This window comes from Salvelinus namaycush, chromosome 2 (genome assembly GCF_016432855.1).
Source record: "Salvelinus namaycush isolate Seneca chromosome 2, SaNama_1.0, whole genome shotgun sequence".
In the NCBI taxonomy this organism is placed as follows: domain Eukaryota; kingdom Metazoa; phylum Chordata; class Actinopteri; order Salmoniformes; family Salmonidae; genus Salvelinus; species Salvelinus namaycush.
The window spans coordinates 5,770,287-5,790,536 of NC_052308.1; the positions used below are offsets into that span (position 1 = coordinate 5,770,287).

Sequence of the window (20,250 nt, forward strand, 5' to 3'; positions counted from 1 at the left end):
CACCTTCTACTGTAGTCTACCATCCACCAGACACCTTCTACTGTAGTCTACCATCCACCAGACACCTTCTACTGTAGTCTACCATCCACCAGACACCTTCTACTGTAGTCTACCATCCACCAGACACCTTCTACTGTAGTCTACCATCCACCAGACACCTTCTACTGTAGTCTACCATCCACCAGACACCTTCTACTGTAGTCTACCATCCACCAGACACCTTCTACTGTAGTCTACCATCCACCAGACACCTTTTACTGTAGTCTACCATCCACCAGACACCTTTTACTGTAGTCTACCATCCACCAGACACCTTCTACTGTAGTCTACCATCCACCAGACACCTTCTACTGTAGTCTACCATCCACCATACCTTCTACTGTAGTCTACCATCCACCAGACACCTTCTACTGTAGTCTACCATCCACCAGACACCTTCTACTGTAGTCTACCATCCACCAGACACCTTCTACTGTAGTCTACCATCCACCAGACACCTTCTACTGTAGTCTACCATCCACCAGACACCTTCTACTGTAGTCTACCATCCACCAGACACCTTCTACTGTAGTCTACCATCCACCAGACCTTCTACTGTAGTCTACCATCCACCAGACACCTTCTACTGAGCACTTACTGTAGAAGCTTCATGCGATGTGTCTAAAGCCAAGCATTACTGCAACCAATGGATTTAGATACAGGAATAATAGAAAAGGTCCTACTATGATCCTTGTGGTACTCCACATTTAGATACAGGAGACAAACACCCCAACAGGGTAGAGATGGATCTGAGTAGATACGTGTCTAATGCCCAGGGTTACTTCAACAAATACATCTATCTAGTAGTATCTGGTATCAGGTAGTACCTTTATGTAACGTTTCTTAAGCCCAGAGTAATGCCCAGGGTTACTTCAACAAATACATCTATCTAGTAGTATCTGGTATCAGGTAGTACCTTTATGTAACGTTTCTTAAGCCCAGGGGTCCTAATATGGATCCTTGAGGTACTCCAATACTACTACTCATTAAAGCCCACTCTGATAGGTGTAAAATAGATTGTAGTTGCAATATTTTGGTCAAATGTTTATTAAGTGAAATACATCGCCGTCATCTTGAAAAGTCACAGTGTACTCGGTCCGTATATATTTCATGACAGTAGTATTTTCACAGTGTACTCTATCGGTCTTTCCCTCCCACAGCTTGTCATTGGTTCCTCTTTCCCTCCCACAGCTTGTCATTGGTCCTCTTTCCCTCCCACAGCTTGTCATTGGTTCCTCTTTCCCTCCCACAGCTTGTCATTGGTTCCTCTTTCCCTCCCACAGCTTGTCATTGGTCCTCTTTCCCTCCCACAGCTTGTCATTGGTTCCTCTTTCCCTCCCACAGCTTGTCATTGGTCCTCTTTCCCTCCCACAGCTTGTCATTGGTTCCTCTTTCCCTCCCACAGCTTGTCATTGGTCCTCTTTCCCTCCCACAGCTTGTCATTGGTTCCTCTTTCCCTCCCACAGCTTGTCATTGGTTCCTCTTTCCCTCCCACAGCTTGTCATTGGTTCCTCTTTCCCTCCCACAGCTTGTCATTGGTTCCTCTTTCTCTCTCACAGCTTGTCCTTGGTTCCTCACCTGAGTCTGAATGCGGTTGAGCCCCCTGAACCAGAGGACCTGTCCGCGTCTCAGCTCTCTCTCCGCGTGGTCGATCTCCTCGTTGTCCTCGTTCATGTCTTCGTCCCCAGGCATCTCGTTCTTCTTGGTCAGCTGGCCTGCCCCTCGCAGGAACCGTAGCTTGCTGTTAGGGATGGTGGCGATCACCTGGGGGGGGGGGACAAGGGGGAAAGAGGAGAGATATGATTCTGAGATACAGACAAGGGGGAAAGAGGAGAGATATTATTCTGAGATACAGACAAGGGGGAAAGAGGGAGATATGATTCTGAGACACAGACAAAGGGGAATGGGGGAGATATGATTCTGAGACACAGACAAGGGGGAAAGAGGAGAGATATGATTCTGAGACACAGACAAGGGGGAAAGAGGAGAGATATGATTCTGAGACACAGACAAGGGGGAAAGAGGGATATATGATTCTGAGACACAGACAAGGGGGAAAGAGGAGAGATATGATTCTGAGACACAGACAAGGGGGAAAGAGGGAGATATGATTCTGAGACACAGACAAGGGGGAAAGAGGGAGATATGATTCTGAGACACAGACAAGGGGGAAAGAGGAGAGATATGATTCTGAGACACAGACAAGGGGGAAAGAGGGAGATATGATTCTGAGACACAGACAAGGGGGAAAGAGGGAGATATGATTCTGAGACAGACAAGGGGGAAAGAGGAGAGATATGATTCTGAGACACAGACAAGGGGGAAAGAGGAGAGATATGATTCTGAGACAAAGACAAGGGGGAAAGAGGGAGATATGATTCTGAGACACAGACAAGGGGGAAAGAGGGAGATATGATTCTGAGACACAGAAGGGGGAAAGAGGGATATATGATTCTGAGACACAGACAAGGGGGAAAGAGGAGAGATATGATTCTGAGACACAGACAAGGGGGAAAGAGGGAGATATGATTCTGAGACACAGACAAGGGGGAAAGAGGGAGATATGATTCTGAGACACAGACAAGGGGGAAAGAGGGATATATGATTCTGAGACACAGACAAGGGGGAAAGAGAAGAGATATGATTCTGAGACACAGACAAGGGGGAAAGAGGGATATATGATTCTGAGACACAGACAAGGGGGAAAGAGAAGAGATATGATTCTGAGACACAGACAAGGGGGAAAGAGGGAGATATGATTCTGAGACACAGACAAGGGGGACAGAGGGAGATATACATTTCTCCTAAGCAGGGGTTGAAATGGAAGCTGAAAGAACTCAGGACTACATGCAATGTTCATGTTTCTTTAATGAAAACATAATAATGCATTTAGTATGTTTTTCTATACAAACATTTTACTATATGGGGCCTAAATATGGAGAACAATAATATGATGCGACAGACTAAATATAAACAAATGACTATACCTATGTTAAGGGTTGTTAAGTTACAGTGCCTGCAGACAGTATTCACATCTCCTTGACTCTTCCACATGTTGTTGTGTTACAGCCTGCATTTTAAGTGTATTAAACTGGCCTACTCACAATACCCCATAACATCAACGTGAAATTATGTTTCTCAGAATCTTTTTTTTTACAAATGAATTTAAAAAAAAATGAAGATCTGAAATGTCTTGAGTCAATAAATATTCAACACCCTTTTTTTTATGCCAAGCCGAAATAAGTTCAGGAGTAAAAATGTTGATTAACACGTTTCATGGACTCACATTGATTGTTGAATGACTCTCTGTAACCTCACACATACAATTGTCTGTAAGGTCCTTCAGTCAACCAGTGAATTTCAAACACAGATTCAACTACAAAGACCAGGGAGTTTTTCCAATGCCTCGCCAAGAAGGCCACCTATTGGTAGATGGGTAAAAATGTAAACAATCAGACATAGAATTTCCCTTTGAGCATGGTGAAGTTAATAATTACACTTCGGATGGTCTATCAATACACCCAGTCACTACAAAGATACAGGCATCCTTCATAACTCAGTTGCTGGAGAGGAAGGAAACCACTCAGGGATTTCACCATGAGGCCAATAGTGACTTTAAAACAGTTACAGAGTTTAATGGCTGTGATAGGAGACAACTGAGGATGGATCAACAACATTGTAGTTACTCCACAATACTAACCTATAGAACACATTACTGAGTACCGCTCTCCATCTGTTCAATACAACACATTACTGAGTACCACTCTCCGTCTGTTCAATACAACACATTACTGAGTACCACTCTCCGTCTGTTCAATACAACACATTACTGAGTACCACTCTCCATCTGTTCAATACAACACATTACTGAGTACCACTCTCCATCTGTTCAATACAACACATTACTGAGTACCACTCTCCGTCTGTTCAATACAACACATTACTGAGTACCACTCTCCATCTGTTCAATACAACACATTACTGAGTACCGCTCTCCGTCTGTTCAATACAACACATTACTGAGTACCACTCTCCATCTGTTCAATACAACACATTACTGAGTACCACTCTCCATCTGTTCAATACAACACATTACTGAGTACCGCTCTCCATCTGTTCAATACAACACATTACTGAGTACCGCTCTCCATCTGTTCAATACAACACATTACTGAGTACCACTCTCCATCTGTTCAATACAACACATTACGGAATACCACTCTCCATATTTTCAAGCATAGTGATGGCTGCATCATGTTATGGGTATGCTTCTAATCGTTAAGGACTGGGGAGTTTTTCAGGATAAAAAGAAGCAGGACAATAACCTAAAACACAAGGCCAAATCTGCAATGAAGATGCTTATCCAGAAGACAGCGAATGTGGCTGAGTTACAGTTTTGACTTAACTTCTTTGGGGTAGGGGGCAGTTTTTTCACGTCCGGATGAAAAGCGTGCCCAGAGTAAATGGCCTGCTACTCATGCAAACATTTCTAAAAACATGTTTTAACTGTGTCATTGTGGTGTATTGTGTGTAGCTGGGTGACAGAGAACAATCAATGTATTCAATTTTGAATTCAGGCTGAAACACAAACAAAATGTGGAATCAAGGTTTGTAAAGGTTTGTCAAGGCATATAAATATATATTTATAGGTATGTCAAGATATATTTATAGGTATGCCAATATATATTTATTGGTATGTCAATATATATTTATAGGTATGTAAATATATATTTATAGGTATGCCAATATATATTTATAGGTATGCCAATATATATTTATTGGTATGTCAATATATATTTATAGGTATATCAATATATATTTATAGGTATGTCAATATATATTTATAGGTATGCCAATATATATGTATTGGTATGTCAATATATATTTATAGGTATATCAATATATATTTATAGGTATGTCAATATATATTTATAGGTATGCCAATATATATGTATTGGTATGTCAATATATATTTATTGGTATGTCAATATATATTTATAGGTATATCAATATATATTTATAGGTATGTCAATATATATTTATAGGTATGCCAATATATATGTATTGGTATGTCAATATATATTTATAGGTATATCAATATATATTTATAGGTATGCCAATATATATGTATTGGTATGTCAATATATATTTACAGGTATGCCAAGATATATTTATAGTTATGTCAAGATATTCTTACCTGTCCCCAGACTAACTCTCCCAGTCCAAGGAAGGTACACCAGCCCCACTTCTCCAAATCCAGAGGAGTACAACTGAACGGCTTCCCTCCAAACTGTACGATCACAATCTGGAAAACACCCAGATAGGAAACTACATGACGAATCTGCATGATACCTACATCTACCTCTATCTATCTGCATCTACACAAACACTGTGCTTGAATTTGGGCCGGAGATCCTTGGTGCTGAATACCTGCACCTCAAGTTTCCTACTGCACCCACACACACACACACACACAGACACAGACACACACCCACACACACACCCACAGAGACACAGACACACACACATACACACACACACACACATACACACACACAGACACACACACACCGACACACCCAAATCAAATCAAATGTATTTATATAGCCCTTCGTACATCAGCTGATATCTCAAAGTGCTGTACAGAAGTGCTGTACTTTAGTCCAGGGCCCATAAGGAACGTTTATACCAGGATGGCGATTGTTCCTACCTGGATGGCGCTTGTTCCTACTTGGATGGCGATAGATCCTACCTGGATGGCGATTGTTCCTACTTGGATGGTGATAGATCCTACCTGGATGGCGATTGTTCCTACCTGGATGGCGATTGTTCCTACCTGGATGGCGATTGATCCTACCTGGATGGCGATTGATCCTACCTGGATGGCGATAGATCCTACCTGGATGGCGATAGATCCTACCTGGATGGCGATAGATCCTACCTGGATGGCGATAGATCCTACCTGGATGGCGATAGATCCTACCTGGATGGCGATAGTTCCTACCTGGATGGCGATTTTTCCTACCTGGATGGCGATTGTTCCTACCTGGATGGCGATTGTTCCTACCTGGATGGCGATTGATCCTACATGGATGGCGATTGATCCTACATGGATGGCGATTGATCCTACATGGATGGCGATAGTTCCTACATGGATGGCGATAGTTCCTATATGGATGGCGATAGTTCCTACCTGGATGGCAATTGTTCCTACTTGGATGGCGATTGATCCTACCTGGATGGCGATTGATCCTACTTGGATGGCAATTTATCCTACTTGGACCCACCCTCCCACCCACACACTCACCCACACACCCACACACACCCAGGGGGGAAATATAAAACCTCCAAACTGAACAATAGAAATCTAGATGTCCATCCAGACGTGAAACAGGTCACTCCCTGAAACACTCGTTGCTCCCAGCCGTATGTTGTCAAGGCTTCAGTGATCAGGATCTCTTGTGTTGGACTAAGCATCAGGTCAGGAACAGCTACAGTAAGCTTCAAGTCCTAACCTTTGCCTGCGTCCCCAATGGAACACCTCTGCTCTATGTAGTGCACTACTTTAGACAGGACCCATAGGGAATAGGGTGCACTACTTTAGACCAGGGCCCATAGGGAATAGGGTGCACTACTTTAGACCAGGGCCCATAGGGAATAGGGTGCACTACTTTAGACCAGGGCCCATAGGGAATAGGGTGCACTACTTTAGACCAGGGCCCATAGGGAATAGGGTGTACTACTTTAGACAGGACCCATAGGACGAGAATGTTTCCTACCTGGACGGAGAATGTTTCCTACCTGGACGGAGAATGTTTCCTACCCGGACGGAGAATGTTTCCTACCCGGACGGAGAATGTGGAGAATGTTTCCTACCCGGACGGAGAATGTTTCCTACCCGGACGGAGAATGTTTCCTACCCGGATGGTGAATGTTCTTACCTGGATGGCGAATGTTCCGAAGACGATGGAACAGAAGATGGGGTTCCTGAAGATTCCGTCGAAGACGTTCCTCTCTCCGTGGATCTTCCTGGCGTTGATCTCATTGAAAAGCTGCATGAGGACGAAGGTGTTGAAAATTATGGTGTAGTGTTCTGACGGAGGGGAGTGGAGCGGAGCGTGACGACCACTGTCTATGTCAAAGATCTGCTCACCTGAGATAGAGAGAAAGAGAGGGAAGAGATGGAGAGGTATAGAGAGATAGGGAGAAAGAGAAACGGAGAGAGAGATAGGGAGAAAGAGAGACGGAGAGAGAGATAGGGAGAAAGAGAAACGGAGAGAGAGATAGGGAGAAAGAGAAACGGAGAGAGAGATAGGGAGAAAGAGAAACGGAGAGAGAGATAGGGAGAAAGAGAAACGGAGAGAGAGATAGGGAGAAAGAGAAATGGAGAGAGAGATAGGGAGAAAGAGAGAAGAGACAGATATATTGTTGTTAAAAATCTGCTCACCTGGAGAAGTTCTTATCACTGCCATAGATTTGAAGCTGGGGCTAAAGTAAGCTGAAGTTTGTAGGGGCAAAACCGAACCATGAATTGCAGTTTCTTGCGGCCCATACACTACTTTCAGGTTGTAGAATCCTCTATATTCCCATTGACAAGCGTTTACCTATACCAATACTTTTGCTAAACTCTTAACACAGCAACACACCTACATCACACAATTAGCCAAATAGTACATTTTCTGCTCAAAAACAAAAACAAAACAAGTTTTATAATATCTGACCAAATTATGAAAGAGAAGCATTGTAATTTTAAATTCCGTAAAGTTAGTGTGGAAGAGGTGAAATAATGATTGTCTTTCAACAATGACAAGCCACCGGGGTCTGACAACTTCGATGGAAAATGACTGAGGATAATAGCGGACGATATTTCCACTCCTATTTGCCATATCCTCAATTTAAGCCTACTAGAGTGCGTGTGCCCTCAGGCCTGGAGGGAAGCTAAAGTAATTCCGCTACCCAAGAATAGTAAAGCCCCTTTTACTGGCTCAAATAGCCGACCAATCAGCCTGTTACCAACCCTTAGTAAACTTTTGGAAAAAATTGTGTTTCACCAGATACAAAGCTATTTTACAGTAAACAAATTGACAACAGACTTTCAGCACACTTATAGGGAAGGACAATCAACAAGCACAGGACTTACACAAATGACTGATGATCTGCTGGGAGAAATTGATGATAAAAAGATTGTGGGGGCTGTTTTGTTAGACTTCAGTGCAGCTTTTGACATTATCGATCATAGTCTGCTGCTGGAAAAACGTACAGTTGAAGTCGGAAGTTTACATACATCTTAGCCAAATACATTTAAACTAAGTTTTTCACAATTCCTGACATTTAATCCTAGTGAAAATTCCCTGTTTTAGGTCAGTTAGGATCACCACTTTATTTTAAGAATGTGAAATGTCAGAATAATAGTAGGGAGAATGATTTATTTAAGCTTTTATTTCTTTCATCACATTCCCAGTGGGTCAGAAGTTTACATACGCTCAAGTAGTATTTGGCAGCATGGCCTTTAAATTGTTTAACTTGGGTCAAACGCTTCAGGTAGCCTTCCACAAGCTCCCACAAATAAGTTGTCTAATTTTGTCCCACTCCTCCTGACAGAGCTGGTGTAACTGAGTCAGATTTGTAGGCCTCCTTGCTCGCACACGCTTTTTCAGTTCTGCCCCAAAATGTTCTATAGGATTGAGGTCAGGGCTTTGTGATGGCTACTCCAATACCTTGACTTTGTTGTCCTTAAGCCATTTTGCCACAACTTTGGAAGCATGCTTGGGGTCAATGTCCATTTGGAAGACCCATTTGCAACCAAGCTTTAACTTCCTGACTGATGTCTTGAGATGTTGCTTCAAAATATCCACATCATTTCCTACCTCATGATGCAATATATTTTGTGAAGTGCACCAGTTCCTCCTGCAGCAAACTAGCTGTGGTCTACATGTCTAAGACACTGCCTCTGGATTCCAGAACACATTAACTAGTTGTGGTCTAGATGTCTAAGACAAGGCCTCTGGATCCCAGAACACATTAACTAGTTGTGGTCTAGATGTCTAAGACAAGGCCTCTGGATCCCAGAACACATTAACTAGTTGTGGTCTAGATGTCTAAGACACTGCCTCTGGATCCCAGAACACATTAACTAGTTGTGGTCTACATGTCTAAGACAAGGCCTCTGGATCCCAGAACACATTAACTAGTTGTGGTCTACATGTCTAAGACAAGGCCTCTGGATTCCAGAACACATTAACTAGTTGTGGTCTAGATGTCTAAGACAAGGCCTCTGGATCCCAGAACACATAAACTAGTTGTGTGTCTAGATGTCTAAGACAAGGCCTCTGGATCCCAGAACACATTAACTAGTTGTGGTCTAGATGTCTAAGACAAGGCCTCTGGATCCCAGAACACATTAACTAGTTGTGGTCTAGATGTCTAAGACAAGGCCTCTGGATCCCAGAACACATTAACTAGTTGTGGTCTAGATGTCTAAGACAAGGCCTCTGGATCCCAGAACACATTAACTGGCTGTGTGTCTAGATGTCTAAGACAAGGCCTCTGGATTCCAGAACACATTAACTAGTTGTGGTCTAGATGTCTAAGACAAGGCCTCTGGATTCCAGAACACATTAACTAGTTGTGGTCTAGATGTCTAAGACAAGGCCTCTGGATTCCAGAACACATTAACTAGTTGTGGTCTAGATGTCTAAGACAAGGCCTCTGGATTCCAGAACACATTAACTAGTTGTGGTCTACATGTCTAAGACACTGCCTCTGGATCCCAGAACACATTAACTAGTTGTGGTCTAGATGTCTAAGACAAGGCCTCTGGATCCCAGAACACATTAACTAGTTGTGGTCTACATGTCTAAGACGAGGCATCTGGATTCCAGAACACATTAACTAGTTGTGGTCTACATGTCTAAGACAAGGCCTCTGGATTCCAGAACACATTAACTAGTTGTGGTCTAGATGTCTAAGACAAGGCCTCTGGATCCCAGAACACATTAACTAGTTGTGTGTCTAGATGTCTAAGACAAGGCCTCTGGATTCCAGAACACATTAACTAGTTGTGGTCTAGATGTCTAAGACAAGGCCTCTGGATTCCAGAACACATTAACTAGTTGTGGTCTAGATGTCTAAGACACTGCCTCTGGATTCCAGAACACATTAACTAGTTGTGGTCTAGATGTCTAAGACAAGGCCTCTGGATCCCAGAACACATTAACTAGTTGTGGTCTAGATGTCTAAGACACTGCCTCTGGATTCCAGAACACATTAACTAGTTGTGTGTCTAGATGTCTAAGACACTGCCTCTGGATCCCAGAACACATTAACTAGTTGTGGTCTAGATGTCTAAGACACTGCCTCTGGATCCCAGAACACATTAACTAGTTGTGGTCTAGATGTCTAAGACAAGGCCTCTGGATCCCAGAACACATTAACTAGTTGTGGTCTAGATGTCTAAGACAAGGCCTCTGGATTCCAGAACACATTAACTAGTTGTGGTCTAGATGTCTAAGACAAGGCCTCTGGATCCCAGAACACATTAACTAGTTGTGTGTCTAGATGTCTAAGACAAGGCCTCTGGATCCCAGAACACATTAACTAGTTGTGTGTCTAGATGTCTAAGACAAGGCCTCTGGATTCCAGAACACATTAACTAGTTGTGGTCTAGATGTCTAAGACAAGGCCTCTGGATCCCAGAACACATTAACTAGTTGTGTGTCTAGATGTCTAAGACAAGGCCTCTGGATCCCAGAACACATTAACTAGTTGTGGTCTAGATGTCTAAGACAAGGCCTCTGGATTCCAGAACACATTAACTAGTTGTGGTCTAGATGTCTAAGACAAGGCCTCTGGATTCCAGAACACATTAACTAGTTGTGGTCTAGATGTCTAAGACAAGGCCTCTGGATTCCAGAACACATTAACTAGTTGTGGTCTACATGTCTAAGACATTGCCTCTGGATCCCAGAACACATTAACTAGTTGTGGTCTAGATGTCTAAGACAAGGCCTCTGGATTCCAGAACACATTAACTAGTTGTGGTCTACATGTCTAAGACAAGGCCTCTGGATCCCAGAACACATTAACTAGTTGTGTGTCTAGATGTCTAAGACAAGGCCTCTGGATTCCAGAACACATTAACTAGTTGTGGTCTAGATGTCTAAGACAAGGCCTCTGGATCCCAGAACACATTAACTAGTTGTGGTCTAGATGTCTAAGACAAGGCCTCTGGATTCCAGAACACATTAACTAGTTGTGGTCTACATGTCTAAGACAAGGCCTCTGGATCCCAGAACACATTAACTAGTTGTGTGTCTAGATGTCTAAGACAAGGCCTCTGGATCCCAGAACACATTAACTAGTTGTGGTCTAGATGTCTAAGACAAGGCCTCTGGATCCCAGAACACATTAACTAGTTGTGTGTCTAGATGTCTAAGACAAGGCCTCTGGATTCCAGAACACATTAACTAGTTGTGGTCTACATGTCTAAGACAAGGCCTCTGGATCCCAGAACACATTAACTAGTTGTGGTCTACATGTCTAAGACGAGGCCTCTGGATTCCAGAACACATTAACTAGTTTTGGTCTACATGTCTAAGACAAGGCCTCTGGATTCCAGAACACATTAACTAGTTGTGGTCTAGATGTCTAAGACAAGGCCTCTGGATCCCAGAACACATTAACTAGTTGTGTGTCTAGATGTCTAAGACAAGGCCTCTGGATTCCAGAACACATTAACTAGTTGTGGTCTAGATGTCTAAGACAAGGCCTCTGGATTCCAGAACACATTAACTAGTTGTGGTCTAGATGTCTAAGACACTGCCTCTGGATTCCAGAACACATTAACTAGTTGTGGTCTAGATGTCTAAGACAAGGCCTCTGGATCCCAGAACACATTAACTAGTTGTGGTCTAGATGTCTAAGACACTGCCTCTGGATTCCAGAACACATTAACTAGTTGTGTGTCTAGATGTCTAAGACAAGGCCTCTGGATCCCAGAACACATTAACTAGTTGTGTGTCTAGATGTCTAAGACACTGCCTCTGGATTCCAGAACATATTAACTAGTTGTGTGTCTAGATGTCTAAGACAAGGCCTCTGGATCCCAGAACACATTAACTAGTTGTGGTCTAGATGTCTAAGACACTGCCTCTGGATCCCAGAACACATTAACTAGTTGTGGTCTAGATGTCTAAGACACTGCCTCTGGATTCCAGAACACATTAACTAGTTGTGGTCTAGATGTCTAAGACAAGGCCTCTGGATTCCAGAACACATTAACTAGTTGTGGTCTAGATGTCTAAGACAAGGCCCTGGATCCCAGACACATTAACTCGTGGGTCTTAGATGTCTAAGACACGGCCTAGGAGCCAGAACACATTAACTAGTTGTGGTCTAGATGTCTAAGACAAGGCCTCTGGATTCCCAGAACACATTAACTAGTTGTGGTCTAGCATGTCTAAGACAAGGCCTCTGGATTCCAGACACATTAACTAGTTGTGGTCTAGATGTCTAAGACAAGGCCTCTGGATCCCAGAACACATTAACTAGTTGTGTGTCTAGATGTCTAAGACAAGGCCTCTGATTCCAGAACACATTAACTAGTTGTGTGTCTAGATGTCTAAGACAAGGCCTCTGATTCCAGAACACATTAACTAGTTGTGGTCTAGATGTCTAAGACAAGGCCTCTGGATTCCCAGAACACATTAACTAGTTGTGGTCCTAGATGTCTAAGACAAGGCCTCTGGATTCCAGAACACATTAACTAGTTGTGGTCTAGATGTCTAAGACAAGGCCTCTGGATTCCAGAACACATTAACTAGTTTGTGGTCTAGATGTCTAAGACAAGGCCTCTGGATTCCAGAACACATTAACTAGTTGTGGTCTACATGTCTAAGACACTGCCTCTGGATCCCAGACCACATTAACTAGTTGTGGTCTAGATATACATGTCTAAGACAGGCCTCTGGATTCCCGAACACATTAACTATTTGTTGGTCTAGATGTCTAAGACAAGGCCTCTGGATTCCAGAACACATTACATATTTGTGGTCTACTATCTACAGACAATGGCCTCTGGATCCCAGAACACATTAACTAGTTGTGGTCTACATGTCTAAGACAAGGCCTCTGGATCCAGAACACATTAACTTAGTTGTGGTCTACATGTCTAAGACAAGGCCTCTGGATTCCAGAACACATTAACTAGTTGTGGTCTAGATGTCTAAGACAAGGCCTCTGGATCCCGAACCTTAACTAGTTGGTGTCTAGATGTCTAAGACAAGGCCTCTGGATTCCAGAACACATTAACTAGTTGTGGTCTCTAATGTCTAAGACAAGGCCTCTGGATCCAGAACACATTAACTAGTTGTGGTCTAGATGTCTAGACAGCCTCTGGATTCCAGAACACATAACTAGTTGTGTGTCTAGATGTCTAAGACAAGGCCTCTGGATCCCAGAACACATTAACTAGTTGTGGTCTAATCTAAGACAAGGCCTGGATCCAGAACACATTAACTAGTTGTGGTCTAGATGTCTAAGACAAGGCCTCTGGATTCCAGAACACATTAACTAGTTGTGGTCTAGATGTCTAAGACAGGCCTCTGGATTCCAGAACCATTAACTAGTTGTTGTCTAGATGTCTAAGACAGGGCCTCTTGATCCCAACACATTAACTAGTTTTGGTTAGATGTCTAAGACAAGCCTCTGGATCCCAGAACACATGTAACTAGTTGTGGTCTAGATGTCTAAGACAAGGCCTCTGGATCCCAGAACACATAACTAGTGTGTGTTAGATGTCTAAGACACTGCCTCTGGATTCCAGAACACATAACTAGTTTGTGGTCTAGATGTCTAAGACAAGGCCTCTGGATCCCAGAACACATTAAATAGTTGTGGTCTAGATGTCTAAGACAAGGCCTCTGGATCCCAGAACACATTAACTAGTTGTGGTCTAGATGTCTAAGACAATGCCTCTGGATTCCAGAACCATTAACTAGTTTGGTCTAGATGTCTAAGACAAGGCCTCTGGATTCCAGAACACATTAACTAGTTGTGGTCTAGATGTCTAAGACAAGGCCTCTGGATTCCAGAACACATTAACTAGTTGTGTGTCTAGATGTCTAAGACAAGGCCTCTGGATTCCAGAACACATAAACTGGGTTCCAATCTGGGCCCACTGTTATTTCAGCACACCATCTCCTTTGTCCATCCTCTCTCTCTATACTGTCCAATACATATCCAATAGGAGAGGACTGATAAAAGACAATGACGTACCGACGAACAGCAGGGAGAAGATGATGACCAGCTGGTAGATGCCGTGTCCCAGGATGTTCTTGGTCATGGTGCTGGAGATCAGCGGTTTGTTGCGGCCGTACGGCTTCCTCTTCAGCAGGGCCTCGGTGGGGGGCTCGGTCGCCAGGGCCAGGGACGCAAAGGTGTCCATTATCAAGTTCACCCACAGCATCTGGACCGCCTTCAGAGGAGAATCCTACAGGAACACACAGGGTTATTAAAGGCTGGGAGAATCCTACAGGAACACACAGGGTTATTAAAGGCTGGGAGAATCCTACAGGAACACACAGGATTATTAAAGGCTGGGAGAATCCTACAGGAACACACAGGGTTATTAAAGGCTGGGAGAATCCTACAGGAACACACAGGATGGTTAACATTAGAGACTACAGATCAACATCTGGACTGTCTTCAGGGGAGAATCATACAGGGGAGAATCATACATCTACAATGGTACAATGACATACAGGTTTGGTTTCTATTTCACAGGATCGATTAAAACTCTTAGCTCCAGTGTCACAGTCATCACCAACCGATGGAATGGCACGTTAAAACGTATTGCTCCAAAGGGGGTACAATGCAGGGATGTCCCCTCTCACCCTCACTGTTCATTCTGATTACACTGGTGAGCAGACTGTTGTGATGTCAGGGCCCCCAGTGAAGGGCCATATGACTGCACCATCGACAGTATGAAACAGTCTCGTGTTGTGTTTGTTACGCTGTGTGCAGGCCCGTGAAGGCCACTATACAAGCCACACGTTGACAGTCAGCTGTGTGTTTGTTACCTGTGTGATGCAGGCCCCAGTGAAGGTAACTATGACAGACACCAACTTTGACAGTGACTGTGTGTTTGTTATCTGTGTGATGCAGGCCCCCAGTGAAGGCCACTATACAGCCATGCACGTTGACGAGTCAGCTGTGTGGTGTTTGTTACCTGTGGGATGCAGGCCCCAGTGAAGGCCACTATGACAGCCATCACGTTTGACAGTCAGCTGTGTGTGTTTGTTACCTGTGTGATGCAGCCCCAGTGAAGGCCACTATGACAGAGCCATCACGTTGACAGTCATGGTGTGTTTGTTACCTGTGTGATGCAGCCCCAGTGAGGCCACTATGACAGCCACGCAACGTTGACAGTCAGCTGTGTGTTTTGTTACCTGTGTGATGCAGGCCCACCGTGAAGGCCACTATGACAGCCATCACGTTGACAGTCAGCTGTGTGTGTTTGATTACCCTGTGTGATGCAGGCCCCAGTGAAGGGCCACTATGACAGCCATCACTTTGACAGTCAGCTGTGTGTTTGTTACCTGTGTGATGCAGGCCCAGTGAAGGCCACTATGACAGCCACCACGTTGACAGTCAGCTGTGTGTTTGTTACCTTTTGTGATGCAGGCCCCACTGAAGGCACTATGACACAGCCATCACGTTGACGCAAGCTGTGTGTGTTTGTTACCTGTGTGATGCGGCCCCAGTAAGGCCACTATGACACCATCACGTTGACATCAGCTGTGTGTTTGTTACCGTGTGTGATGCAGCCCCCAGTGAAGGTCACTATGAAAGCCACAGTTGACAGTCAGCTTGTGTGTTTGTTACCTGTGTGAATGGGCAGGCCCGGGGAGTGATCGGCCACTATGACAGCCACCACGTTGACAGTCAGCTGTTGTGTTTGTACCTGTGTGATGCAGGCCCCAGGTGAAGGCCCTATGACAGCCACCACGTTGACAGTCAGCTGTGTGTTTGTTACCTGTGTGATGCAGGCCCCAGTAAGGCCACTATGACAGCCACCACGTTGAAGTCAGCTGTGTGTTGTTACCTGTGTGATGTCGGGCCCAGGGAAGGCCACTATGACAGCCACCACGTTGACAGTGAGCTGTGTGTTTGTTACCTGTGATGCAGGCCCAGTGAAGGCCACTATGACAGCCATCACGAAAGACAGTCAGCTGTGTGTTTGTTACCTGTGTGAGCAGGCCACCAGTGAAGGCCACTACGAATGACGCCACACCCGATTGACAGTCAGCTGTGTGTTTGTTACCTGTGTGATGCAGGCCCCAGTGAAGGCCCCTATGACAGCCACCACGTTGACAGTCAGCTTGGTGTTTGTTACCTGTGTGATGCAGGCCCCAGTGAAGGGCCACTATGACAAGCCACCACGTTGACAGTCACTGTGGTTTGTTACCTGGTGTGAATCGGCCCCGTGAAGGCCACTATGACAGCCACCACGTTGACAGTCAGCTGTGTGTATGTTACCTGTGTGATTGCAGGCCCCAGTGAAGGCCACTATGACAGCCATCACGTTGACAGTCAGCTGTGTGTTTGTTACCTGTGTGATGCAGGCCCCAGTGAAGGCCACTATGACAGCCACCACGTTGGACATCAGCTGGTGTTTGTTACCTGTGTGGACTGCAGGCCCCAGTGAAGGCCACTATGACAGCCACCACGTTTGACAGTCAGCTGTGTGTTTGTTACCTGTGTGATGCAGGCCCCAGTGAAGGCCCTATGACACCCACCACGTTGACAGTCAGCTGTGTGTTTTTGTACCTGTGTGTGCTGCAGGCCCCTGAAGGACCACTATGACAGCGCCACGTTGACAGTCAGCTGTGTGTTTTGTTACCTGTGTGATTACAGCCCCAGTGAAGGCCACTGGACAGCCACCACGTTGACATTGGCAGCTGTGTGTTTGTTACCTGTGTGATATGGCCCCAGTGAAGGCCACTATGACGCAGCCACCAACGTTGACAGTCAGCTGTGTGTTTGTTACCTGTGTGATGCAGGCCAGCAGTGAAGGCCACTATGGACAGCCACCACGTTGACAGTCAGCTGTTGTTTGTTACCTGTGTGATGCAGGCCCCAGTGAAGGCCACTATGACAGCCATCACGTTGACAGTTCGCTGTGTGTTTAGTCCTGCTGTTGATGCAGGCCAGTGAGGCGCACTATGACAGCCACCACGTTGACAGTCGGCTGGTGTGTTTGTTACCTGTGTGTGCAAGGCCCCAGTGAAGGCCCTATGACAGCCACCACGTTGACAGTCAGCTGTGTGTTTGTTACCTGTGTGATGCGACCCCATGAAGGCCACTATGACAGCCACCACGTTGACAGTGTACAGCTGTGTGTTTGTTACTGTGTGATGCAGGCCCCAGTGAAGGCCACTATGACAGCCACCACGTTGACAGTCAGCTGTGTGTTTGTTACCTGTGTGATGGCAAGGCCCCATGAAGAGGGCCATCTATGACGCCACCACGTTGACAGTCAGCTGTGTGTTTTGTTACCTGTGTGATGCAGGCCCCAGTGAAGGCCACTATGACAGCCACCACGTTGAAGTCAGCTGTGTGTTTTGTTAACCTGTGTGTGCAGCCCCAGTGAAGGCCACTATGACAGCCACCACGGTGACAGTCAGCTGTGTGTTTGTTACCTGTGTTGATGCAGGGCCCCATGAAGGCACTATGACAGCCACCCGATGTTGACAGTCACTGTGTGTTTGTTACCTGTGTATGCAGGCCCCAGTGAAGGCCACTATTGACAGCCACCACGTTTTGACAGTCAGCGTGTGTGTTTGATTACATGTGTGATGCAGGCCCCAGTGAAGGCCACTATGACAGCCACCCACGTTGACAGTCAGCTGTGTGTATTGTTACCTGTGTGATGCAGGCCCAAGTGAAGGCCACTATGACAGCCACCACGTGAAGTCAGCTGTGTGTTTGTTACCTGTGTGATGCGGCCCACATTGAAGGCCACTATGGAAGCCACCACGTTGACAGTCAGCTGTGTGTTTTGTTACCTGTGTATGCAGCCCCAGTGAAGGCCACTATGACAGCCACCACTTGACAGTCGACTGTGTGTTTGTTACCTGTGTGATGCAGGCCCCAGTGAAGGCCACTATGACCAGTCCACCCGTTGACAGTCAGCTGTGTGTTTGTTTCCCTGTGTGATGCAGGCCCCAGTGAAGGCCACTATGACAGCCACCACTTTTGACAGTCAGCTGTGTGTTTGTTACCTGTGTGATGCAGGCCCCATTGAAGCCACTATGACAGCCACCACGTTGACAGTCAGCTGTGTGTTTGTTACCTGTGTGATGCGGCCCCAGTGAAGGCCACTATGACAGCCACCACGTTTGACAGTCAGCTGTGTGTTGTGTTACCTGTGTGTGCAGGCCCCAGTGGAGGCCACTATGACAGCCACCACCGTTGACAGTCAGCTTGTGTTTTGTTACCTGTGTGTGGCAGGCCCCAGTGAAGGCCACCTATGACACCACCACGTTGCAGTCATCGTGGTGTGTGTTACCTGTGTGATGCAGGCCCCAGTGAAGGCCCCTATAACGCACCACGTTGACAGTCAGCTGTGTGTTTGTTACCTTGTGATGGATGCAGGCCCCAGTGAAGGCCACTATGACGCCACCATTGTTGACAGTCAGCTGTGTGTGTGTTACCTGTGTGATGCAGGCCCCAGTGAAGGCCACTATGACAGCCACACGTTGACAGTCAGCTGTGTGTTTGTTACCTGTGTGATGCAGGCCCCAGTGAAGGCCACTATGGCAGCCACTACACGTTTGACAGTCAGCTGTGTGTGTGTTGTTACCTGTGTGATGCAGGCCCCATGTGAGGCCACTATGACAGCCCACCACGTTGACAGTCAGCTGTGTGTTTGTTACCTGTGTGAATGCAGGCCCAGTGGAAGGCCACTATGCAGCCACCACGTTGACAGTCCAGCTGTGTGTTTGTTACCTGTTGATGCAGGACCCCAGTGAAGGCCACTATGACAGCCACCACGTTGACAGTCAGCTGTGTGTTTGTTACCTGTGTGATGCAGGCCCCAGTTGAAGGGCCACTGAGCAGCCACCACGTTGACATATCGCTGTGTGTTTTTGTTACCTGTGTGATGCAGGGCCCCATGTGAAGGCCACTATGACAGCCAGCCACGCACGTTGTACAGTGCGACTGTGTGTTTGTTACCTGTGTGATGCAGGCCCCAGTGAAGGCCGACTATGACAGCCACCAACGTTGAGACCGTCACTGTGTGTGTTTGTTACCTGTGTGATGCAGGCCCCAGTGAAGGCAACTATGACATGCCACCACGTTGACAGTCAGCTGTGTGTTTGTTACCTGTGTGATGCAGGCCCCAGTGAAGGCCACTATGACAGCCACCACGTTGACAGGCACTGTGTTTTCTTACCTGTGTGATGCAGGCCCAGTGAAGGCCACTATGACAGCCACCACGTTGACAGTCAGCTGTGTGTTTGTTACCTGTGTGATGCAGGCCGCCAGTGAAGGCACTATGACAGCCCCACGTCGACAGTCAGCTGTGTGTTTGTTACTGTGTATTCGCGGCCCCAGTGAAGGCCATATGACAGCCACCACGTTGACAGTCACTGTTTGTTTGTTACCTGTGTGATGCACCCCAGTGAAGGCCACTATGAACATCCACCAACGTTGGACAGTCACTAGTGTGTTGTGTACCTGTGTGATGCAGGCCCCCAGTGAAGGCCACTATGACGGCCACCACGTTGACAGTCAGCTGTGTGTGTTTGTTACCTGTGTGATGGCAGGCCCAGTGAAGGCCACTCTTGACAGCCACCACGTTGACAGTCAGCTTGTGGGTTGTTTGTTACCTGTGGGATGCAGGCCCCAGTGAAGGCACCTATGACAGCCACCACGTTGACAGTCAGCTGTGTGTTTTACCTGTGTGATGCAGAGTCCCCGTGAAGGCCCAATGACAGCCTCCTGACAGTCAGCTGTGTGTGTTTGTTCCTGTGTGATGCAGGCCCCAGTGAAGGCCATATGAAGCTACCCGACCGTACAGTCAGCTGTGTGTGTTTTGTACCTGGTGATGCAGGCCCCAGTGAGGCACTATGACGCCACACGTTTACAGTCAGCTGTGGTTTTTGTTACCTGTGTGATGCAGGCCCCAGTGAAGCCACTAGACAGCCA

The 20,250-nt window shown here is 45.9% G+C and overlaps 1 protein-coding gene across 1 annotated transcript in view; it reads right to left on the bottom strand.

Moving 5' to 3' along the window:
* Nucleotides 1–19,457, bottom strand: part of LOC120020235 (plasma membrane calcium-transporting ATPase 2-like) — a 28,988-nt gene extending 9,531 nt beyond the window's left edge. The window contains exons 1-5 of the mRNA XM_038963768.1: nucleotides 19,426–19,457; nucleotides 14,314–14,527; nucleotides 6,981–7,192; nucleotides 5,237–5,344; nucleotides 1,618–1,803 (exon numbers count right to left, since the gene is read on the bottom strand). Of these exons, the coding sequence (XP_038819696.1) occupies nucleotides 1,618–1,803; nucleotides 5,237–5,344; nucleotides 6,981–7,192; nucleotides 14,314–14,503 (696 nt within the window). The 5' untranslated portion in view covers nucleotides 14,504–14,527; nucleotides 19,426–19,457. The remainder of the gene's footprint in view (nucleotides 1–1,617; nucleotides 1,804–5,236; nucleotides 5,345–6,980; nucleotides 7,193–14,313; nucleotides 14,528–19,425) is intronic.
* Between the last annotated feature and the right edge of the window lie 793 nt (nucleotides 19,458–20,250).